The sequence below is a fragment of the Bactrocera oleae genome, chromosome 3 (assembly GCF_042242935.1).
Source record: "Bactrocera oleae isolate idBacOlea1 chromosome 3, idBacOlea1, whole genome shotgun sequence".
In the NCBI taxonomy this organism is placed as follows: domain Eukaryota; kingdom Metazoa; phylum Arthropoda; class Insecta; order Diptera; family Tephritidae; genus Bactrocera; species Bactrocera oleae.
In genome coordinates, this window is record NC_091537.1 from 9,314,766 (window position 1) to 9,338,318 (window position 23,553).

General features: G+C 35.1%; 6 protein-coding genes across 7 annotated transcripts; 4 read left to right on the forward strand and 2 right to left on the reverse strand.

Annotated features, from left to right (window-relative positions):
* Nucleotides 1-240: 240 nt before the first annotated feature.
* Pgk (phosphoglycerate kinase) lies at nucleotides 241-2,084 on the forward strand. The gene is made up of 4 exons (XM_014234136.3): nucleotides 241-509; nucleotides 564-672; nucleotides 749-1,584; nucleotides 1,641-2,084. The coding sequence occupies exons 1-4, from the start codon at nucleotides 289-291 to the stop codon at nucleotides 1,879-1,881; spliced, it is 1,407 nt and encodes a 468-aa protein (XP_014089611.1). The 5' UTR covers nucleotides 241-288; the 3' UTR covers nucleotides 1,882-2,084.
* Cwc25 (CWC25 spliceosome associated protein homolog) lies at nucleotides 2,070-4,337 on the reverse strand. Its single transcript, XM_014234135.3, has 3 exons — nucleotides 4,126-4,337; nucleotides 3,851-4,058; nucleotides 2,070-3,788 (listed from the first exon to the last, which is right to left on the reverse strand). The coding sequence occupies exons 1-3, from the start codon at nucleotides 4,141-4,143 to the stop codon at nucleotides 2,143-2,145; spliced, it is 1,872 nt and encodes a 623-aa protein (XP_014089610.3). The 5' UTR covers nucleotides 4,144-4,337; the 3' UTR covers nucleotides 2,070-2,142.
* Nucleotides 4,338-4,811: 474 nt separating this feature from the next.
* Nucleotides 4,812-9,539, forward strand: LOC106617101 (aspartate aminotransferase, mitochondrial). Its single transcript, XM_014234098.3, has 5 exons — nucleotides 4,812-5,026; nucleotides 7,765-7,921; nucleotides 8,001-8,144; nucleotides 8,209-8,415; nucleotides 8,508-9,539. Exons 1-5 carry the CDS (start codon nucleotides 4,944-4,946, stop codon nucleotides 9,201-9,203), a joined length of 1,287 nt encoding a protein of 428 aa, XP_014089573.2. The 5' UTR covers nucleotides 4,812-4,943; the 3' UTR covers nucleotides 9,204-9,539.
* Nucleotides 9,540-9,765: 226 nt separating this feature from the next.
* LOC106617105 (aspartate aminotransferase, mitochondrial) lies at nucleotides 9,766-11,716 on the forward strand. 2 transcript variants are annotated; one of them, XM_014234102.3, is made up of 5 exons: nucleotides 9,766-10,102; nucleotides 10,172-10,328; nucleotides 10,394-10,537; nucleotides 10,615-10,821; nucleotides 10,902-11,716. In XM_014234102.3, the coding sequence occupies exons 1-5, from the start codon at nucleotides 10,032-10,034 to the stop codon at nucleotides 11,595-11,597; spliced, it is 1,275 nt and encodes a 424-aa protein (XP_014089577.1). In that variant the 5' UTR covers nucleotides 9,766-10,031; the 3' UTR covers nucleotides 11,598-11,716. The 2 variants fall into 2 exon arrangements, with proteins under 2 accessions (XP_014089577.1, XP_069963519.1); XM_070107418.1 differs by having other exon boundaries at nucleotides 9,766-10,328.
* Nucleotides 11,717-11,812: 96 nt separating this feature from the next.
* On the reverse strand, nucleotides 11,813-15,009 carry LOC106617104 (uncharacterized protein KIAA2013 homolog). The gene is made up of 7 exons (XM_014234101.3): nucleotides 14,593-15,009; nucleotides 14,236-14,527; nucleotides 13,981-14,157; nucleotides 13,143-13,779; nucleotides 12,794-13,083; nucleotides 12,507-12,631; nucleotides 11,813-12,445 (listed from the first exon to the last, which is right to left on the reverse strand). Exons 1-7 carry the CDS (start codon nucleotides 14,777-14,779, stop codon nucleotides 12,258-12,260), a joined length of 1,896 nt encoding a protein of 631 aa, XP_014089576.3. The 5' UTR covers nucleotides 14,780-15,009; the 3' UTR covers nucleotides 11,813-12,257.
* Nucleotides 15,010-15,597: 588 nt separating this feature from the next.
* On the forward strand, nucleotides 15,598-23,553 carry LOC106617125 (BRCA2-interacting transcriptional repressor EMSY). Its single transcript, XM_014234134.3, has 6 exons — nucleotides 15,598-15,812; nucleotides 15,997-16,171; nucleotides 16,306-16,579; nucleotides 17,083-18,738; nucleotides 19,231-20,890; nucleotides 21,006-23,553. The coding sequence occupies exons 1-6, from the start codon at nucleotides 15,752-15,754 to the stop codon at nucleotides 21,332-21,334; spliced, it is 4,155 nt and encodes a 1,384-aa protein (XP_014089609.3). The 5' UTR covers nucleotides 15,598-15,751; the 3' UTR covers nucleotides 21,335-23,553.

The following is a 23,553-nucleotide window of genomic DNA, read 5'->3' on the forward strand; positions in this document are numbered from 1 at the left end:
ATTAAAACCCTTCCATATTGAAATACAACTTTTTTTTTAGTATCCTTTATTTTCTATACACAGATCTTGTGATTTGAATTTACCCCATCAAATGAGATAATGATGTAAAAAGTAACACAATTTCTATACTTTAACTTGTATGACAAATAGGCTTTCATTTATATATCAAACGTTAAAATACATTAATAAAATTTGCACTAAAAATTTGAAAATTCGAAGCTTTCATTGATTTTTTTACTAATTTCGCATGTATAACAACTCTGCTTCGATTGTCGGTCTGCCCTTGCAATGACATTGAATTGGCTACTAAAAAGTTTGACCATACCGATAAGCAGAAGGAACGTTTTGTGCGTACGGAAAACTTTTGAACTGCAATCTTATTTCGGAAATACTATTCAGAAAAGTCTATCTTCTTGTAATAAAAAAGAAAAGAGTAAAGGCGGTAAAATGGCTTTCAACAAATTGAGCATTGAAAGTTTGGATTTAAATGGCAAACGAGTGTTGATGAGGTAATTGGTTTCTGTAACAACAATTTGAACGATATTGCATAAATTTTTTTTAAGAGTGGACTTCAATGTTCCTATCAAAGATGGCAAAATTACAAGTAATCAACGTATTGTTGCCGCTTTGGATAGTGTTAAATTTGCATTGGACTCCAAAGCGAAATCAGTCGTAAGTAAATTTTCAGCATGTCGGCTTACTATCTTTTTAGAGGTATAGGTACACATAACAATTTACTTATTTACAGGTGCTCATGTCGCATTTAGGTCGACCTGATGGACAAAAAAATCAAAAGTATACCCTTGCTCCAGTGGCTGATGAACTGAAAAAACTTCTTGGCAAAGATGTGAAATTTTTACCTGATTGCGTTGGGCCCGAAGTAGAAAATGCATGTAAAGATCCAGCGGCTGGTTCTATTATTTTGTTGGAGAATTTGAGATTTTACGTTGAAGAGGAGGGAAAAGGTCTTGATGCTAGTGGAGCAAAAGTAAAGGCAGATCCAGCCAAAGTGAAAGAATTCCGACAGAGTTTGGCCAAACTTGGTGATGTTTATGTAAACGACGCATTTGGTACAGCACATCGCGCCCATAGCTCAATGCTTGGCGAAGGTTTCGAAAAGCGTGCCGCTGGTCTTTTGTTGAACAAAGAATTGAAATACTTTGCTCAGGCTCTGGATAATCCACCTCGTCCATTCTTGGCCATTTTGGGTGGCGCTAAAGTTGCGGACAAGATTCAGTTGATTTCAAATTTGCTGGATAAAGTACATGAGATGGTAATTGGTGGTGGAATGGCTTTCACTTTCTTGAAAGTCATCAATAATATGAAGATTGGTGCATCACTTTTTGACGAAGAAGGTGCAAAAATCGTCAATGATTTGGTTGCAAAGGCAAAGAAAAACAACGTGCAATTACATTTGCCGGTCGATTTTATTTGCGCAGATAAATTTGCTGAAGATGCTAAAACTTGTGAGGCAACTGTGGAGGAAGGTATTCCTGATGGTTACATGGGTTTGGATATCGGTCCAAAATCCAGAGAATTATTCAAAGAACCCGTATGCCGCGCAAAAATCATCGTTTGGAATGGGTAAATATGCAGGTTATATTATTATATGGATTTTATTTAAATGTATATTATCTCAGTCCACCAGGTGTGTTTGAATTTGCAAATTTTGCCAACGGCACAAAGGCTGTTATGGATGCGGTAGTTTCAGCTACCGAAGGTGGCACTGTTTCCATTATTGGAGGTGGTGATACAGCTTCTTGTTGCGCCAAATGGGGTACCGAATCGAAGGTATCACATGTTTCAACCGGAGGTGGTGCCTCTCTGGAGTTGCTTGAGGGCAAGACACTGCCGGGTGTAGCTGCTTTGAGCAATGCTTAAAATATCTAATTCCAACATTGGCAAAAAGCACAAGAGACAAATTTATATTACGAAACTACATCCTATGCTGAGCAAATGGAAAATATTATAAATATCGTTAAAAACTGCTCTTACAACAAGGAACACATTCATTTGTTGAACATATTAAATCTTAATCCGTTTAGATGTTGAATAAAAATAGCTGATAATTTAAAAACGTTAAATACATGTATTTATTAGTTACAAAAACGGAATTTACTTAAAACTAGGAAAATATTTGAATTATTTTTTCGTAAAATTTGAATTCATAGCGGCGGATGTGCGTTGAATATTATTCAAGTTTGAACGAATTCTAGACCCAATTGAGGACTGTGTAGCAATCGCTTTCTTTACTTCCTTATTTATGAATTCCTTGTCGAAATGCTGATTTTTATAATGTTCCTCTTCACGGGCATTGTCTTCGCGATACTTTTGCACTGATTTCACCCGATCCTCCTCCCTCCAACTAGCGTTTTCCATCATTTCCCGAAGACGTGCTTCCTTTTCCTCATTGCTTAATTTTTTCTGTGATGCTATCACTTTACTTTCATTTAATCGCCCATGGCCCCATTTATTTTCATTACGATCATTTAATCTCTCTCGCCGACGTGGAGAGCTTGAACTTCGATCTGGGGAACGTGAACTTTTCCGCGAAGGTGAACTTTTACGTGGAGAACGTGAACTTCTACGCTGAGAGCGTGAACTTCTACGTGGAGATCGTGAACATTTACGCGGAGAACGGGAACTTCTAACCGGAGAACGTGAATTTCTGCGTGGGGATCGTGATCTTCTGCGTGAAGTTCTTGAACGTTCTCTTCTACTTAAGCGTACTGAAGATCTAGTTACAGAACGACGTCGACTTTTACCAAGTTTAGGTGACTTTGAACGAGATCTGTATTTTTGTTGTATTTCATACTCCTTATAATCTTGCCGTCTCGACTGTGGTTCTAGTTTTCTCGATCGATAATCATTTATCTTCTTACGATCTTTACTTAATGAACGACTTGAACGTGACTTTTTTGAATTGGAAATATTTCTAACATCCCTTTCAATAGAAGGAGAGGTGGAGTATTGTCGTTTACGAGGTTCGTCGGGTGATCGTATAATCGAACTTTGTCTCTTTTGATAGCTATTGGGTGATCTATGACGAGGGCTTCTAACTGTTTTTTGCCTTCCTTTACTCTCATACGAATTTTTCTCTACTCTTCTTTCACGTTCCCTGGAACGACTTCTCCTCCTGTTGTCATGAACACTGTCACTGCTAATTGAGCGATATCGGTGATCGTTTTTGCGCTTACTTCTGGCAGCTTTATCCAATTCTTTTGTAATAGTTTCGAATTTAGCGTCCAATAATTTTGACAAATTTAAACCAGAAAAATCTTCCTCTTTATTTAGCTTTTTATATCTCTTAGCTAATTCCTCATCTAGATCCTTTGCGGTATCACTGCCTGATTTCGAATCGGAAGAGCTGTCTTCGCTGGATGATTTAGAACGTTTTTTATGCTTTTTCTTGGATTTCTTAGACTTCTTAGATTTTTTTACTTTTTTAGACTTTTTTAGTAATTCATCAGTTTTGAGAATGCGGTGAAGTTCCTTTAATTTTACCGGATTCTCCAGAAGTTTTTTTCTTGATTCCATTTCCCGTTGTTTAATTAACATTAAAGGATCCTCCATGACTTTACGCTGCAAATCGACTTGTTCTGTGGACTCTATATTGCGGTAAGACCGTATGGAAAATGGTATGCATTCGTGTTCCACATGATTTATAGATTGTTTTACACCGACCATATTTTGATCTTTTCGTTGTTCCTCAGCTTGCAACATCTCAAATGATTTGTCAATATTCCTTCCAAGTAGATATTCTTCACGATTTATAAGCTCATTACTACCTGTAAATAAAAAAATCATGTTGTATGATTTAGGTGTTACGGTAAACTTTTGGCCAATTTACTTTTGTACATCCATTCTAATTTTTTATCCTCCTGTGGCAGTATACCAGAATTGCGACCTATCTGTTTAAGCTCCTCTCGTGTTTTTTCTTCATCTATCTCCCTTCGTAGATCTTTGAGCTTTTTATCTTCCTCTGATTTGGCTTGCTCCGCTTTCCACACCTTTTCTTGGTTTTTCATTGTATGCGGATGCCAAGACTTCTTCAAATTCTAAAATTACCATAAGTGTATATAATTAATAGTATTACATTACGAATAAATAATTTAATTATAGTACCAAATCTCCGCCGCCCATTACGTCGAGTTTTTTCTTTACTACCGGAAATGAGTACTTGTTTGCAAAATCTTCTTTTATTTAAATTGGTGCAACCAAAAACAAAATGAACAATATATGTATATAATTAAAATTTATATTAACTTTAACTTTCTTCACTTTTGTGTACTGTTTTACTAAAATATTAACCTTGGTAAACAATCTAAATCAGCTGTGTTTTGAGATTCACAGCGTTGATTCCACATTAAAAACTTGTTGGTTGTGAATGATATCTGCATAATATAATTGTGAATATAAAATTTCCTAGTTCCAATGCCATCTTTACATTAACTTGTATATCCGTCTTTAGGATTTAAATAATGCCACTGTCAGCCAACTATCTTGTGTAAACGTTCATCCCTTTCTCACTCATATAGTCAATCAGTTATAACGTGTATATGTATCCGATTCCATGCAGAATTATTGCAGTGTTCTATTGGTGTTTCTGGCCCACGACTTGCTTGGAGGCTTTTGGTATAATCGGAAAGTTTGAAGTTTAATCATAATTGATGTAAAACTTTAGCGATCTGCCATTTCTGATAGAAATAGTTTCATTGATAATTGTAGAGTGGCAACCCATTATCCCCCACGAAGTGTTTCAGCTGATTGCCGAAGATGAAGTGGGGCTAGCTAATGTGGCGGTTATGATACGTTTGCCGATTTGGGAAATTTTGCAGTATTGAATTTTGGCTGGTTGAGTACTATTGTTTTGTGGGTGGCAGGTTAACAATTTCAGCATTTAAAGAAAGCTTTTATCATTATACGTAATTTAAAGTGTAGAAATGGCAAATATTAGCGGAAAAACTCTTTTATCGGCAAACCGCGCTATTGGAGCAGCATTAAATGTCAATACCGCACGCACACAGTAAGCAATCGAAGCGTCAATTTAATTAGAACATGTACAATATTATAAATATTTACACATATGCATATAGTATCTATCGGGTTAAATAGCCGCCGGTTGAATAGTTAGCAAATGTTTAGAATATAAAAAATGGCACTTATGTATACAGGTGTGGACAAACGTATGTAAAATATATTTATAACATTTTTGTTTTAAGCATAAATTAGATATTAATAAATAAACATCGAAGATTTTCATGCAACCGGTGCTAACTGCTTAGCTTAAGCTCTAGTAGATGTCATTACACAAGGTCATTCAATCATGCAGTATATTTACTTCCCTATTTTCGCGCATTCGCGCATACACGTGTATATGTAAATATGTACATACATACATATGTGCACTGTAGTGTAGCGAAATCACGTACGCTAGGTAGAATTGTTGTAATTTCTTAATTATATCAAATTATATCTATATTGAAAGCTATTTTATTTGTTGTTTTAACGATAGTTATTATCTTTCTAAATATTATAATTTTATTACTAAATTGATCACATTTTATTTTGTATTGTCTACTGGGCGCAGCTCTCTGCTAATCTAACAAGTTAATTTTTAGATATGTATTTGTTCTTATATCTATAAGTATATGTATATGGTTTGCAGATGTTAAATTAATTTATGTATTTATAAGTACAATACATACATAAATTACTTTGAATAGTTAATTGGTTAGCTATTTTTACTAAACTGCTTGACATAGTTTTATTAGGTAATAAATCAGTATGAAAGTACTTGATTATATGTATGTACATACAAATGTGCCTATCAATATACATATGTACATATGTCAATATGTATGCATATTTGTACACACTTTATTTCATATGCGCCAGCACAAAAGGGTAAAAAAGATTTGCAGTAGAAACTACTTCCCTTTGCATATTTATGCACATATGAAAATTTAAACATATTTAGATACATACAAGTATGTACATACTATACTAAATTAATTTAGAAGAGCTCTTAGTTACGTATATTATACGAGTCACGTTACTTATTTATATTATTACATAATAAAAAAATTGCTGCAGATAATATGCATATATGTATAAAACCCGGGGGGATAAAACGATTCAATAAGTCGAATACGTTATCTTTAAAGTACATGATTATGATCTTATACGAGTATTTCTATCAGGTACCATAATATAAACCACTTGAGAAAGTAATTCAAGTCTGCCACTATATATATATGAAAAAGCCGGCGTATTACAAAGTTTGATAAAATAATAACAAATTAGTTTTATACATATCAAACGATTCAAGATATTTTTATAATTAAATAATGATTTGATGCAATAGATAACATTATCACACTTCCACTTGCTGATTATTTGTTAAACCAACACTAACCTCTCCCAGAGCGGCCAGCTTTCGTAACAAATTTCTTGCAAATATATCTTTAAGAATTCTTTTGCAAAATTATCTGTTGTATGTACATATGTCTGTATGAAAAAAAGCTATATCCACTGAATTGACGTATTGAGAGAAAATAAATGGTCTCAACATGACAAATATGTCTTTATTTTTAAAGTTAGTGCAAAAAATATAATCATTTCATGAATACTTTTCATTTTCAATATTCACTTGTACATATGTATGTATGCATGCACATACATATACACTTGTAGACACATGTACGTGTATGCCCAAATTTTTTTCTTTTTGTTTGTTATATCTATTTTTAAACAGCTGCGAGTACATATTATATGTATTTGTCAACGTCATTAGTCCAGCTCACGGGATGTGATAACGAAATTTATGACCATGACAGTAAACAATTAGCATTTTCACGTAATTTAATTTTTATAGAAATATATATATGTATGTATTGTATTTATTTGTGCATATGTGTCTATTCTAATTGTTATCGATATGATTCAGAAAGCTTTAAAACATGCATAACTATTCTTTAATGTAAACAGTAGCATAGATGAAAATATGTATATATATTAGGGTGTCCGTTATTTCCCAAGTTGAATTTTTTATGCAAAATTTAGCGTTCAACAAAAAAGTCTGATTGGTTTTTGCCATAGAAACATTCATTCTGATGTTTAAAAGTACAGTTCATCAAATGTACTCTATACAGTACACCATGTCGTATGAGCAACACAGAATTTATAATTCACTTGTATGAACGCTCAGTTAATTAGCGTAAAAATTGAAACTTCCGTGGCGTTTGCAAAAAAAAATCAACTTGGTAAATAACGGGCACCCTAATAAAGCATATGAAATTAATGAATAAATATATTCGACTTATCTCTATACATAAAAGCGAAATGATTTACGTCAATAGGCAGCTTCCTGGTGAAAGAAATTAAAAATTGATACTGAAACATCTGTAATTTAATTTTAACAATATTTTTATTTATTATATTTGTAAATTTGTATACAAGTACTTATGTTAGTATGTATATAAAATTATAAATGCTCTTCAATAGTATTGTGTATAATTTAACGAGCTCTTCAATAGTATTGTGTATAATTTGTTTTCTAACAAATATTTGTTGACACCAGCAGCAATGGGCCGTGAAGTGACGCAATTTTATATACGTACATACACATGAATGCAATATTTTTTACAAAGTATTTACAAATAATTAAATTATAATAATAACAAGAAAGCCAGTAGGAAAACCTATCATGTTTAATATAATAGTTTTATTTTTTTACTTAAATCTTTATTTTTTCTTTTTTAGATCATGGTTTGCTGGCGTGCAAATGGGTCCCCCTGATGCTATTTTGGGTGTAACCGAAGCTTTCAAACGTGACACGAATCCAAAAAAAATCAATTTGGGTGTTGGTGCTTATCGCGATGATAACGGTAAACCATGGGTGTTGCCAAGTGTGCGCACGGTGAGTTTACTCGATTTTGTTTTTTTAAATTAAAATAACTGTATCAATTTCTATGTAAATGTGCCAATTAAAATTTAAGGCTGAGGAACGCATTGTCTCCAAGAAATTGGACAAGGAATATGCAACCATCATCGGTATACCAGATTTCTACAACAAAGCTATCGAACTGGCGCTTGGCAAGGATTCGGAACGCTTGAAAGAGAAACACAATGCCACAACACAGGTGAGTAAATCAACAATAGTTATTTTTTAGTGTTCTTATATTGACGAGTCGGTTAATTTTGCAGTCCATCAGTGGCACAGGTGCCTTACGTATTGGTGCCGCTTTCCTCAGCAAATTCTGGCAGGGCAATCGTGAGGTGTATGTGCCAACACCCACTTGGGGCAATCACGTACCAATTTTCGAACACTCCGGACTTCCGATTAAGAAATACCGTTATTATGATCCCAAAACTTGCGGCTTGGATGTGCAAGGTGTTTTCGAAGATATTAGCGTGAGTATAAAGTTTGTTGTTGTATAACTATTAATTTTATAAAAGTATAGAATTTTTTTTTAAATTTTTAATATTAACTTATTTGTTTGCAGAAAATTCCAGAAAAATCCATAGTTTTGTTGCACGCCTGTGCGCACAATCCCACCGGTGTCGATCTCTCGCTGGAGCAATGGAAGGAGCTCTCTCAACTGATAAAGAAGAAGAACTTGTTCCCCTTCTTCGATATGGCCTACCAGGGTTTCGCCTCCGGTGATGTCGATCGTGATGCACAAGCTGTGCGCATTTTCGAGAAGGACGGACACTTGTACTGCCTGGCGCAGAGTTTCGCCAAGAATATGGGTTTGTATGGCGAACGTGCCGGTGCGTACTCCGTCATCACTGCCAGCAAAGAAGAGGCTGATCGTGTCACATCACAAATTAAGATACTCATTCGTGCTCTCTACTCGAATCCACCAATCAATGGTGCACGTCTTGCTGCCGAAATTCTGAATGATCAAGAATTAAGAGCCATTTGGTTGAAGGATGTGAAAACAATGGCCGATCGTATTATTAATATTCGCGCACAATTGAAGGGCAATCTCGTGAAGTTGGGCTCAACACGCTCCTGGGATCACATCACCAATCAAATTGGTATGTTCTGCTTTTCGGGCATGACCGCCGCAAATGTCGAGCGTTTGTCGAAGGAGTTTAGCATTTATCTGACCAAAGATGGTCGCATTTCGATGGCTGGTGTGACTAGCAAGAATGTTGATTATTTGGCGCACGCCATGCACGAAGTTACCAAGTAAAAGCAAAACAGCCAATATTTAATAGAAATTTGATGAATTTTAATGCACAGCAAAGCAATGCGCCCAGGTTGCCGTTTAAATCGAACACACATATCTGTATAGGTTATGTATATGCAGGCGTGGGTGTATAGTAGAATTTTAATAAATAATAAATGTCCAAGTCTTTAAGCTTAGAAAAATAAAATGAAACATGTAACATGTACATTGAGTACCTACGCGAGTATAACGCTCAAAATAAAAATATAATGTAATCGTATAAATGAAAGCATTTAAAATAAAACTGTAAATCACGAATTAATAAACTATTGAAAATATAGTATATGTATGTATATATAATCTTATTTTTTAACTTAATGCTATATGATTATTGTTGTTGTAATAATATCAACTGTCATAACGGCATAAAGGCTGCTGTTGTTGTTGTAGATGCCGAAAATATTACTTTAATAATTTTGAGGAATGCTACCGAGCCGACAGTTCATGATCGAATAAAAATTCGTGTCAGTCTCGTTTACTGTGTACCCAACGGTCGGGAATAACAGGTTTCTGTGATGCACACGAGCACGAATTTTTAAAACTGCACCCTTATACTTATATAATATATACTATACTTATATAAGTTCCGCTGTTGTGCTAAAATAACTAATAGAACTGTAATGACGAGCTCAAATAACGTTTTATTTACGAAAAATTGAAAATTAACCATTACAATACGCGTATAAAAATAAAGAAAAAATGTGAAACTACAACTTTGTTTTACGAATTTGGTGTTGACATAAAGAAAAAAATTAAAATCCTAATTTACAATATACAGAAATTTTCTAAAATATGTTACAACTAACAAAGCGTGTACCCATTAAAGCTGAAGCTGCTCCATCACTGTATTTCACACGTTACAAGTATGTACTCCTCCACAAGCATTTTGTTAAAGTAACTGAAAAAAAAAAAACTAAAACTACATTCCATAGATCATGGTTCGCAGATGTGAAGATGGCACCACCCGACGCAATACTCGGCATCACGGAGGCATTTTTAAAGGATAAAAACCCCAAAAAAGTTAATTTAGGCGTAGGTGCATATCGTGACGACAACAGCAAACCATGGGTGTTGCCCAGTGTTAAAGAGGTGTGTTGCTTATAATATTTGCTTTTTATACCACAAAAAAAACAAAAACATCACATTTTACAAAGGCACAAAAACGCGTAATAGCCAAAAATATGAATAAGGAATATGCACCTATTTCCGGTTTGGCGGATTTTTATAATAAATCAATAGCGCTGGCGCTGGGCGAAGATTCGGAAATACTGAAAAATAATTGCAATGCAACAGTGCAGGTATCTAATGACTATATTTGATATCAATTATATAACATGCATATTATATATGAATCAACATTGTTACGCATGTGTAGAGTTTAAGTGGCACCGGCGCCTTACGTATAGGTGCCGCATTTTTGGGTCTCTTTTGGAAGGGTGAACGCGTAGTATATTTGCCCACGCCCACATGGCCGAATCATCGTCCAATTTTCATGCATTCCGGCCTGAAGGTAGCCAACTATAGCTACTATGATCCAAATACGCGTGCGCTGAATGAGCAGGCGCTACTTGAGTCGTTATGTGTAAGTGACTTTTAGGGGCGAAAATGTTTTTTTTTTTTTATTATGAAATATATGCATGTTTCAACTTTCATAAACTTTAGAAAATACCTGAAAAGTCGATTGTGCTTCTACATGCGTGTGCGCACAATCCCACCGGTGTGGATCCAAATGCGAAGCAATGGTGCGAAATATCACAAATAATGAAATCACGTAATTTATATCCTTTCTTCGATATGGCATATCTCGGTTTTGCCAGCGGTGATATTGATAATGATGCGGCAGCTGTACGCATTTTCAGCGCCGAAGGACATACATTTTGTTTAGCACAAAGTTATGCCAAAAATATGGGTCTTTATGGTGAACGCGTCGGTACATTTACATTAGTTTGCAGTTCCAAAGATGAGGCCGAACGTGTGACATCCAATTTGAAAACCATTATACGACCCATGTATTCGAATCCACCAGTACATGGTGCACGCATTGCAATGGAGATTTTCAAGGATGATGAACTTTACTGTATATGGTTGGATGATTTGAAGACAATGGCTAATCGTACCATAAGTATGCGTAAGGCATTGAAGGAGAAATTAATTTCACTCGGTTCTAAGCACTCCTGGGAGCATATCACCAATCAAATCGGCATGTTCTGCTATACTGGTCTCAAGCCGGAGCAAGTGGCACGTCTTATTAAGGAATACAGTATTTACTTGACAAAGGATGGACGTATTGCGGTAGTCGGTCTAACAACGAAGAATGTCGCTTATGTCGCCGAATCTATTTATGCCGTAACCAAATAGCATTTTCATTGCTTTCATTTGATTGCTAAGGATTAATGTAAAATCAGCTAATATACCCAAATGATCTGTAATATATTCAAAAAGCATTGCCAAATTGAGTTCAAAAACACTAACTCGGATATAGTAATTACGGGTCGTTTGGTTCGACGACTATTAGAGCTGTTGTATAGTAGCTGTTTTGTTTAACCGTTACAATATTAACTTAATTCGGAATATAACACGCTCTCGTAAATTTATTACAATATTTTACATACACATATGCATAGGTTATATTCTAATAAAAAACTAAAAACAAATTGCAATTCTTTACATTTATAGATGTATATATATATATATATATATATATATATATTGTATTTATATTAACATATTATCTTCATTAAAATTAACATATAATAATATATAAGTAGCACGATCTCGCATAAATTCAAAAAATAATAAAAATAAAATAATAACTAAACGTTATGGTTCGAAGTTTAATTGCATATTAGTATTGATTAGTATGACAACAATATAAACATACATAAAAAGTATGAAATATACACACACGCATTTTATGGAGTTAAGTTATTGAACTAGCTATCATTGTAGGCTCAAATAATAATATTTCTAACTAGAAATCTAAATACAAATACATATAATTACACACAATATTTATGGTCATGGTTTATTGTAACGATATCGCAGCTTTTCCGAAGGTTCGCAATACTCTTTAATAATTAATTTACATAGGAACGCATGAAATACTATAATTATTGCACAAACCGATACCCAAAAGAGTGTAGGTAAACCGCCTAACTGATGACCATGCCTATGTAATGCGATCAAGTGCTGCTCGTGCGCCGGCGCTGTAGTTGAAAAATAGAAAATTAAAACAAATTTTGAGAAGCACAAAATTTGAAAATATACCTTCCACTACTTCTTTAACATGTATAGCCTTATGTAGCTCTTCCATATGTTGCTTATCTTCAGTAATATAAAGAATCGCGGTCACTGGTTTGGTTAATTTCACTGGGAACTGGCGACGGCTTTGCCTAAAAGAGCATAAATAATAAGTAATATTTTACTTATCTCCAGCAATATATATATATATATTTAAGCATTAATTCTTAAAATATATATATGTATATTCACATGGCACCGAGATGGTGCATAGGGTCTCAGGCAGCAATAAGTCAACATAATTATTAACTCACGTGAGTAATACTGGTTCATCCAGGCAACCGCCATCACATGCATAATAACTGCGATCGGAACGATCTAGCGCCACATTAATTACCGCCTTATTATCTTCAGTAACGGTGATTGTGATATTGACATGTGTCTTATTGCCGTAATTTAAGCGTCGAAAATGAAAATCACGATGTAGATACTTAGGATGCATGTTACACTCTAAATGTTGATTGCTGAAACGAAAACTGCCAAAGCTGAGCACCATAGCTTGTATAACACCTGAAGCGCCGGCACGTATTAGGTTGTGGCAGCCCTAAATAATACAATTATTATGTTGAAATTCTTTTACAGAGATATTATGCAGAGTGTTACCTGCTTTTCCAAAGTGACCATCCATGATGACACCAAATTATTCAGTTTTTCTAATGTGTCAGCGTTCAACCAGAGATTCTCTGCCTGTAATGTGTAATATGAGTCATAACAACCTTCAGCGTAGGTCAGCGCCTTCGCTATTTCTTGTTTGCTAGGCGACTTTAAAGAAACGAATTCTTCATATTCGTAACTCCGCGTTTGCGAGAGAACTGCATACATGGAAGCGTTGATGCGATCGCCATTCAAACTGCCCTCCGCTTTAGATGTACTTATACTGAAGCCAGTAGCCCACAAATCTGACCATACATTAATATGTTCTTGATGGAATGTATGTGGATTTGGCAGTTGTTCCGATTTGTTTTGCAATTTTTGCAAAACTTTTGTCATAGCTTGTATAGCTTTATTTTCTATATCTTGTACTGTCTCCGTCAACTTGTCACGCTTAATCGGTTGTGAATAATGCACTGCAATTGGAAATACTATGTTGATAGCGCCACGCTTTTTCAATTGTATAATTCGATTGATTTGTGGTTTGACTACGCTTACTACAATCACATTAGTGGGGTCGTCTGGATTTACTACAATCGTACCAGTACTCACTTCGAATTCTTTAAGTACAGAGGATTGCGTTGTTAAACTGACAGAAAAAATATCACAATAAATTCATGACAGTTTTAAGAAATACCATACAGAAAAATGTTAGTGGATTTTACGCTGGCTTCGTAAAATTAATTTAAGCAATTTTTAACTAATTTTTACTACATTGATTGCAAATAAAAAATAGTTGCATATGCATAGGTACATATTACATATATTTTTGCATAATTCTTATACGAACCCCAATTTAATAACGTGCGAAGTTGGTGATTGAAAATAAATACGTGGGAAAATCAGCTCCACTTCCTCTATGGTATTTCGTGTGTTGGTGATTTTAATTTCTTGCATTAAAACACTCGGATGTGTACGGTGAGCATAATAAGTATAGGCGACAAAATAGTTGGAAAAACATTGAAACCTGCACACATTTGATGTGAAGATTATACAATTTTATTTTATTGTTTTAACTGCATAGCAATTTCAATGACATACTTACCTATGCACTGTACCGGACATATATTCAACTACCGTTGCTTCTCGTCCGGCTTCGTTTCGTTGTGCTACCGATACAACTGGATGAAATTGCATCGGCAGCTGCATGGAACGACCAGATTTTATATTCAAAGAAGCGTCATGTGCAATTTCCAAACCAATGTAACCATTACCTATATACGGTATGAAATTACGTTCTTCTGGATGCGGTGGCACGTGACGTATATTGGCATCAAATTCATAGTTTTGTAGAAAAAATGGTGTTAAGCGATCGTCCATGCACTGCATGTGTGGATCTAAAAGGTATAAAATATTGAAATTATAATACATTGTTTGGGTTATTAAATATAAGGCACTTTACCTTTTACTTCCGGCGTACTCATAAACAAATATCGAAACACGGGTGGCAAAATATAAAAAAAGATACATATTACTAATAAGAGCAGAAAGATTCGTCTATAAGACAAAAAACTACCATCCGCAAGGCGTTTCAGTTTTCTCTTGAATTCTCCTAAGTCGAATTTATTCGATTTGTCCGTTCGAAACATCTTGCTTTCGTTATTCTCACTTAAGTTTTAGATATTAACTTTCTGGCCATAGATCGGTAGTTCTAGTGGTGTTGGGCCAGTCGCCTGGTATGTTTGTTTTGAAAGCACAGTGCACTCCCACCTATACGGTTCATCCACACTTAACACTTTATCAATTTATTCACTTTTCTTTTACACTGCACAACCGGTGTAGAAATCTCTGTTGCATATTAAGAATACACATATGACAATCATATTGACAACAAATGATAAACAGTGTCATATTATTCTTAACCCAAATTGGAAAATTTTTAAAACTTTATACTTCTATAAGATATATATATAATGAAATTTAGTTATGCGCAAGATATAAAAATAATATTACTAAGAATAATAACGCTTTTCGAACTAGTAAACAAATAATTCTTACAAAAGAAATTGTATAGTAAATATAACCGAACGTAAAAATAAATGGTTAAATTACAAAATACATGCATGTATAATATTTTCAATAATAAATATAGTACAAAATCCAGTTTTTTTAAAATAATGTTACTTAATTATACACTATATAATTTAAATTAACACTTTTAACATTAATAACATATTTAGAACTAATAAACAAATTATTATTACTAAAGAAATTATATAGTAAAAATACCCAAACGCATAATAATGTTTTATTTACAAAATACATGCATAAAATAATATTTTCAACATTAGATATAGTATAATAATCATATTAAATTTGAAATATACTTTCCATGCCTTTCCTAATTAACTCTCTTTTCTGACATCTCCTCATTTATAATTTTGTACTGTACTTACTTTTTTGACAAATAAACATTAATGGCTGCCAATTTCGTATGAAGAAGCAGCAGCAGTGAATTTTTCGCTCCAATTTGCAAAAAGTTAGAGAAAACTATTTTAGAAAATCGAGTAAGAGTTAAAAAACAATTTGCAAAAAGGCAGCGTGGATAATATTCGTGCAGGATGTGGCCGCAGGCGTTGCAAATGTCTAGAGATGAGTGTCGAGGGATTTTGAGAAGACTTGGTAAGAAAGTGGCTACGAATGCGAGCCAAACTACATACTATGTAGGTGAAAAGAACTGGCGTTGAAGCGCATTCAGGAGTTATGCCAACGGAAAGAGTGTACAGCGAACGTGATCCGTTTGATAATTAAAGCATCGTATTCAAAGTGAAGTCTCTTATTAACCATTTGTTCAATCTATTTCCAGAGCTGGAATCTTATTCTCATGTGATAAGTGTATTTCGCGCTCAGGGTGGCCTCAGCGACAACAAGGCCAAACTTCTTGAGGAGTTGCGTGGCATATTTCACATCTCGCAAGAGCGTCATCGAGCTGAAGCGCGTCGTGTTGCAAACGATGAACAATTGTGTACCATAGCTGAAGCGTAAGTGTTTAAAGAATTCATACGCGCAGTTACGAAATAAGGCGGAAGTTTAGTGTAAATTATTCTTCCTATAATGCTCGCATCGTGCTTATATACATATATGTGTTGTGCTTTTTTTTTTTACTTGTGTACAGTATATCGGGTCCAAATACATGGCAAGAGTGGTCGCGTGAAGGAAGACGATCGTATCCGATGCTACCGCGTGTGGCCCCACAAACAGCGCTCGCATTAATTGCTAATAATGTGGCAACTGAGACAATTTCTGAAAATGCTAAATTACCCTATCCCGCTGATACGGCAGCAGCAGTCGTTGCTGAACGAGCTAATACCATCAATACAATAATGGGAAAAGAAGAATTGGAATCTTGGGAAATCAAGCGCGAGGTTTATGTCGTCACAGACGATCCTGTAAGTTGAATATTTGTGTGGTTGTGAGGGGCGGGCGGGGTTATATAACGACAAAGGAATATAAAGTGTTAAAAAAAGTACAGTCTGTGAATATATTATATTATTAAAGGAAGGAAAGATTTGCAGAAAACAATTAAAATTGCGTGAAGTAACCAAAGTTTTTAAATAGTACTAAAAGTGTGAGACCGATGTGTATATAATAAATTCTTCATATACATATATATATAATTAAAGCAGCGTATTAAAAGTGAAGCCTCTTATTAACCATATATGTATATATATATATATATACCTACGTATTATGCATATTGCAAATCAATCTACTCTATTAAGATAAATTTGAATTCATTGACTAAATATATTGCTTTTGTGATTGATTAGGTGTTTGATTTGGTTTTACAATTTCGACTATGTTTTTGAATATGTAATATAAATATATGGTTTCTGTATTTGTGGATTGAATATTTCTAATGTTTCTTTAATTATTTTAATCTTTTTAATAGTTCAAAATGCCTGATATTCCTGCTGCCAATAAGAAAAATCTTAAACGTAACATATCCGACAGTCAAGCCGGCAGCAATAAAAAGCGTATTATCAGTGATACTTCACCCAGCAAACAACAGTACCAAAAGCAGTTCCATCACATAACTGCTAATAGTGCCCAAGCTACGTCACCCATCAGTGGTAACAGTAACATACGTAAATTATATCACAATCACAACAGCAAAGCTGCACAGCAACGTTTAAATCAAACACCATTACAAAAACAAAAACTGGCAACGAAAAAATCACAAATGGCTACAGGTGTAAACCCCATATTACCTGTTACACCTGGTAAGCGACAGGCGACGCCAGCCAAAAGTGGCCGCAAAGCGAATTCCAAACTTCAAGAACAGAAACAACAACAATCACTTGCTCAACAACAGCATCAACAACAAATGCTGGCACAAACAACCGTTCGCAATATACAACATGTTGTCGGTGAGGGGTTGGATGAATTCAATATGGATCAGAATTCCACACAACCGCAGATTGCCGCTTCAAAGAAGGACATAACCAAGAATCTAACCAAATTGCAATTGCCTAGCGTGATTACAACACCACCAACAACAGGAGCATCATCAGTGTCACCAAATGTGATAGCACCGGCAATACCATCCAACAGCCCATTAATGGTAAATGCTTTGTCTACACGAATCGATACCCATCAGTTGCCAACTGCCTTATCACCAACTGTTGGCAGTGCTGGAGTACATAGCAAAGTGGAAAAAATGATTTCAACGCCAGTACAGAAAATTATACTTGAAGACCGTCTTCCGCCACAGCAATTAGCAGGTTCGGTTGTCACAACTTCAACAACAGCAATGGCATCAGCGGTCGTGGTATCAACGGCATCCACGTTCCAATTGCAATCTACATCCACACCACAGATAATGACATTACCACAATTATCAGCGGCTGCCACAAAATTACGCGCAGTAAATACTACAATTTTGCCACCAGGTACTAAACTCACTACAAAAAAGTTGTCCGGCTCTACATTGATTAGTGCGCTTGGCACAGATAATAACGCTGCACTCACCGGCAGTACTAATAACAGTGGCTCACAAGTGTTCAGCATCATTGAAGGTAACAATAGTTCGAGTAATGCACAAGCGACGCCTTCTCTGCCGACGCACACGCCACCAGCAATCATACAAATTCAAAATACAAACAACACTAATGTATCTACGGAAGGCACTGCAACACTGCAATCATCACAACAGCCGGCGCAAGGCAAGGTGTTAACAACGAAATTGTTACCGATTGTGTTGAGTGGCGCCGGTGTTGCTAGTGGTGGTAGTGGCGGTGGCAGTAGCAGTAGTTCCGGTAACACTGTTAATATTACGAAAATCGAAACTATCAATAATGGTGCTACACTCGTAAGTGGCGGCAGTGGAAGCAGTGGTCTTAGTGGGAATAATCTGAATGCTTCGTTGGGCGGCACAACAGCAATGCTAAAAACTATGGGGTCGACATTATTGCTATCACCAAATCAGAGTGGCACAGCCGCTGGCAGTGCGCTATTTTCAACACTAACATCCGGCGCTCCGGTGTTCCGCAAGTCGCAGATCATTAAAACGGGCACAATTGGCGTGAATGCAAGCAGCGCAAGCAAGGTAAGTAACGAAATTTTATTTTCTATTATTTTGGAGTTTATATAGTAGTATATTATATACTTATTTTCAATAACTTCTTTCTTAGCATGCAAATATTTTTAATTTGTTCTATTTTATTTTTTTTAATATATATTTTTGGAATTTTTTTTAATATATATTTTTGGAATTTTTTTTAATATATATTTTTGGAATTTTTTTTATTTTTTCATATTTTTAATATATAGTTTTCGAATTTTTTTTTTATGTTTTCATTTTTATAATATATGTTTTTTGAATTTTTAAATATTTTAATTTTTTTAATATAAACTTTTTGAATTTTTTAATATTAAATTTTTTTTTATTTGTTCTTTTTATTTTAAACTTTGTTTTTTTTTTTTTGGTTTTGTGTTTGTTTTTTAACTTTTATTTTTATTGGTTTTTTGTTGCCTGTGTTTTGGGGTTTTGTCGCTAGATAATCTTTTTAATATTTTTGCCACGTATTATTTTTTTTAGCTTTCTGGCACCTTTAGTACTTCCAATTCGGGCCCCCAAATTATCAGCAATATTAAATTGACACCAGCGAATACCACTACAAGCGTAACTGCGGTCAGTCATTCGAATCAACAGGCACAACAACAATCAACTTCAGCTTCACCATTCTTACAACATCAGCTAAAGAATATCTCAACCACTGGTATTCGTACCAGCGTAAAAATATGCCAATCACCAAATGGCAAAGTGTTCATACAACCAGCCAATATAGACAACGCATCGAAAGCAAAACTACAAGGTGCATTATCACACAAAATCTTGCCCAACGCGGTGGTCAGTAGTAATGCCACGGGTGCTGGTACAACCGGCACACACCAGCCGCAACGCATCGCCATACAGAAAGTGCAAATAATCCCAGCGCCATTAAATTCGCCCGGCAATTTGACGGGCACCTTTCACACGGCTACTTCACAATCCCAATCACAGACGAAGCCCACTATTACAACAAACACGCTAACATTGGGCGGCAATAAGGGTAATATGAATATGGTTTTCGTGCCGTCGGTTGGTGCACGCACCACCTCTGGAACAATAACACTATCGAAGCCTGCAAGTGTTGGTAGTAGTATTGTTGCAGCTGCTAAAGTACAGAATACTCAAAACACCGAGACCGTCAAACCCAATGTCGTGATAATTGGTTCGTCGTCAGCACAAAGCAGCACAAATACGCCAATTAAGACGACCACTTTCATCGATGGCAGCAACAAGTACAACGTGACCTCTAGAACAGCCAGTGCAGTGCAGTTGGAAGCAAATCAAATGATTACCGAAGATACGCCAGTGGATATACTCAATATGCCGATAATAGTGGAAAGTGGTGATGGCACGAATATCACGATGGGTAATAATATTGGCGATACAGTAACGGTATTGCCAACAACGCTAGTAGAAAGTACACAACAGCAGCAGCACCAACAACGAGAGCAACAAGGCCAACAACAACAACAGCAACCGTCCACAATAATTTTGGGTGCTACCGATTGGGAAATGGAATTGGATCAAGCAACAGCCGTCGCCGCAGCAACTAAAGCCGCAGCACGCACAGAATTTCGGCGACAGTCCGGAGGTCAGGTTGGTGGCAAACAGCAGCAAGACAAGGAAACGATTGATGGTGAGGCCATAATTATCGATGACAGTTTTGAAGATGTAATTGTGGAGGAGCAGGAAGAGGGCGACACTGACGCCGGCACTGAGACTGAGGGCACTGTTGACGGTGAAATGGACGAGAATGAAATGACGGACGATACGGGCGGCGAAGAGGGCCAAGAGATGACAGAACGGGCATACACAATCTATAGCGGCACCGAAAGTGGTAGTGGCGGTGAGATATCGCCCGCTAAAACGCGTGATGCGCCGAAGCTGAAGGTGGGACGATTGCAGAAAACATATAATAACGCCAGCGCTTACGTCAACGATGAAGATGAGCCAATCGAAGTGATTGACGATGATGAGGAGAATACGACTGTGGCTGTTAGCCAGAAAAAATCTGCCCAAAAAGCGGAAAGTGAAACTGTAAAATTGGAGAGAACAGTGAATGCAGTCAATGTGAACAACGAAAGAGAAAACAACATATCCGCCGCAGTTGAATGTGAAACAGATGCTGGATTTGATGAGACTATCGGTGCGTGCGTGGGTGAAAACCATTAATAATATTTTATATATAACGCTTTTATTTCGTAGACTAAAAAGTTAAAACAAAAGAAACTCAAAATTAATTGCATGACATATTTTTGTAGTTGCCGATATTGATGAAAACACCGCAATTGAATATATAGAAGAGGATAACAACATGCATGCTAGCAATGACAAAACTGAGGTAAACAACTTAAACGCCACACCAGCAAAATCCACAAAAAGTCAAATAGCGGACAGTGAAATTATCGTGCTGGACGACAATGACAGCGCAACACTAACGACCACAGCAACAGCAACGCTGGCTGCTACGTCGTCGGCGGTGACACTTGGCGAAGCCGCCGAGGATACAGTCGTGCTGGAGTGCAACCCAAACAAAATGGTTGGCGGCAATACAGCAACCAAAATAAATGTTGCCACGCTCAATGACTGAACTGGCCAGCTATAAACATGGTTAAAGCTTCATGGCACTGCATACAGATTTCCGATTTTGCTAGAGGGTGGGTTGGTAAACCAGCTTTTTTAACAACGATTTCTCCAGCTGGAATATTGAGCAATAGCAATAGATAGTGGGGGCGCAACAAAGAGTAGAGTGTTGAGTGATTTGCAATGGTGTACAAAAAAGGTTAGGTTGAATTAATTATTTATAGCAATGGTAATATAGACACTTGGTTTGCAAAACATTTTTAGTGTAAAATGTAAAGTTAGCCAAAACGCAAACGTAAAAATATACGCGTTGAGGATTCGACGAGACAAACGCATGTTAGCAGTTGAAATGTAATTAAAATATAATTTTTTGTTTAATAATGAACAAAAGTTTTAGAAAAAGTTTGTGAAGGCTGTAAGTAGTAGAAATGTATTAGCAATATATTTTCTAGAATACTACTACTGACTCAAGTAGGTTGGACTATAGTTTAAACTTAATTTACAGTTATTCAATATTTTCTTTAATTATTAATTTTTTTTTTTTTGTTTTTATTTTTTTGTAAAGTTTTACCATAAGAATTTAACGTATCTTAAGTACTCACATGTTTTTTTATGAGCACCCACGACGGAGAGGTAATGCAATTGAATGCACCATATATAGTACTAGCGCTAAGTACCAGTGGGATAATTAATAAAATAGAAGTAAAAATTTCCAAAATTTTCTGCTAAGTTGTAAATAGTAGTTAGTAACTTAGTTGTACTGCAATACAAGCAAAGAAGTGGACACAAATTGGCGAAAACAGCCACAAACTGCAACCACGGTAAATTTCTCAAATCGAGGGTCGCGTTAAGTGCTGGTGTGCATATTTGTATATAAATATTAATATTTAATGTTAGGCAGTTTGTTTTTTGACTGCAAACCTTTTGCAGCTTGTATAAAATAAATACAATTTTATGTAATTAAAACAAATATACATAAATCATTTGTTAATACTATGTACTACTAATAAAACAAATAACACGTTATAATTACCCTAACACATACACATACATACATACGCATGCACGCATACAAACAATTGTTCGTTATGTGAAGCACACAGCGAGATTATAGATTAGTAGTTGATAATTTGTTTACAGTTTTTTTTTCTAACGCATAAATTACTTTAAAACGCAACGCAAGCAATTTAATGAACGATTGTAGATTTAAAGTATACGTAAATAATGTGGAATAACACAAGCAAAGTAAAAGTAAAAAAATGCACAGTGGTACAGAGCAGGCAGAATGTTTGAGCAACTGTTGCATTGTTTTCTAATAAACGATATTATTTAAAAAGTTTTTTTTTCTCAGTTCTTTTACTTAAGTTTAGCTTAGCGACGCGAAAAGCAGTAAATAAATGAAAAATAAAAATGAAAACAAAAAAAGTTTAATAAATTGAAATTATAAATTTTGGTTGTTAGTAGTTTTTTAAATAGACAGTTATGCATACGTATCGTATGTTACCCGAACGCAGCTACGAACGCACCTTAGTATTACTACTAGTTTGTTATGTTCTTACTCACCTAAATACTTTTGTATGGTCAAGTTTTTGAAAAATTGCAAATACGCATATATCATTTACATATGCCATTACTTACCTACACCATCTAATATTTGTATATGTTCGAAATTAATTTGTGGATAGCATGCTCAAATTAATTATACGAAATTTCTAGAGCAAAACCAGTTATGCTTGAATTTTAATGCTTTCAATTTTTTTTTAATTAAAAGGGCAATACAAATTTATTTTGCTTTCAATGCGTTCTTCTTCTTTCACACTAAGCGGTTAGCAGCTATTATTTAAAAGCGCAAAAAACAAAGTTACATAATTAAGCTAACGTTTGTATGTACAGTAAAATAAAAATAAATATAAATATATTAAATGAAATTCAAAAAAAAAAAAAACAAAAAAAAAATATTATAACCAAAAACCACAAAAAAAAACACAGGTTCTTTAGCGGTAGTAACAATAAAACTAATAAAAGCAAATATACATACATACACACATACATACATAATCTATTAATTGTTGAAGAATACATGTCTGTAACGTTTATCTTTAAATCTTTGCTATTATTACTACTACATATTATATTTTTTTGTTTATTGAATTTGTGTAGATTTTATCAAATAGAACAGTAAATATTTGAATAAAAATGCCGTTTTGAAAAATAAAAATTTAAGAA

Bases quoted from the DNA above. Each gene is read 5' to 3' on its own strand.
- Pgk (XM_014234136.3), top strand. From the start codon at position 289: ATGACATTGAATTGGCTACTAAAAAGTTTGACCATACCGATAAGCAGA. The intron at 510-563 runs GTAATTGGTTTC...ATTTTTTTTAAG, and splicing joins GGCAAACGAGTGTTGATGAG to AGTGGACTTCAATGTTCCTA. The intron at 673-748 runs GTAAGTAAATTT...ACTTATTTACAG, and splicing joins ACTCCAAAGCGAAATCAGTC to GTGCTCATGTCGCATTTAGG.
- Cwc25 (XM_014234135.3), bottom strand. The intron at 3,789-3,850 runs GTAAATTGGCCA...TTTTATTTACAG, and splicing joins ATTAGAATGGATGTACAAAA to GTAGTAATGAGCTTATAAAT.
- LOC106617125 (XM_014234134.3), top strand. From the start codon at position 15,752: ATGTGGCCGCAGGCGTTGCAAATGTCTAGAGATGAGTGTCGAGGGATT. The intron at 18,739-19,230 runs GTAAGTAACGAA...TATTTTTTTTAG, and splicing joins ATGCAAGCAGCGCAAGCAAG to CTTTCTGGCACCTTTAGTAC. The intron at 20,891-21,005 runs GTGCGTGCGTGG...ATATTTTTGTAG, and splicing joins TGGATTTGATGAGACTATCG to TTGCCGATATTGATGAAAAC.
- LOC106617105 (XM_070107418.1), top strand. From the start codon at position 10,032: ATGTTACAACTAACAAAGCGTGTACCCATTAAAGCTGAAGCTGCTCCA. The intron at 10,329-10,393 runs GTGTGTTGCTTA...CATTTTACAAAG, and splicing joins TGTTGCCCAGTGTTAAAGAG to GCACAAAAACGCGTAATAGC. The intron at 10,822-10,901 runs GTAAGTGACTTT...CATAAACTTTAG, and splicing joins CGCTACTTGAGTCGTTATGT to AAAATACCTGAAAAGTCGAT.
- LOC106617101 (XM_014234098.3), top strand. From the start codon at position 4,944: ATGGCAAATATTAGCGGAAAAACTCTTTTATCGGCAAACCGCGCTATT. The intron at 7,922-8,000 runs GTGAGTTTACTC...TTAAAATTTAAG, and splicing joins TGTTGCCAAGTGTGCGCACG to GCTGAGGAACGCATTGTCTC. The intron at 8,145-8,208 runs GTGAGTAAATCA...TTAATTTTGCAG, and splicing joins AACACAATGCCACAACACAG to TCCATCAGTGGCACAGGTGC.
- LOC106617104 (XM_014234101.3), bottom strand. From the start codon at position 14,779: ATGTTTCGAACGGACAAATCGAATAAATTCGACTTAGGAGAATTCAAG. The intron at 14,528-14,592 runs GTAAAGTGCCTT...TATACCTTTTAG, and splicing joins GAGTACGCCGGAAGTAAAAG to ATCCACACATGCAGTGCATG. The intron at 12,446-12,506 runs GTATATTTTCAA...TTTCAACTACAG, and splicing joins TGTTAAAGAAGTAGTGGAAG to CGCCGGCGCACGAGCAGCAC.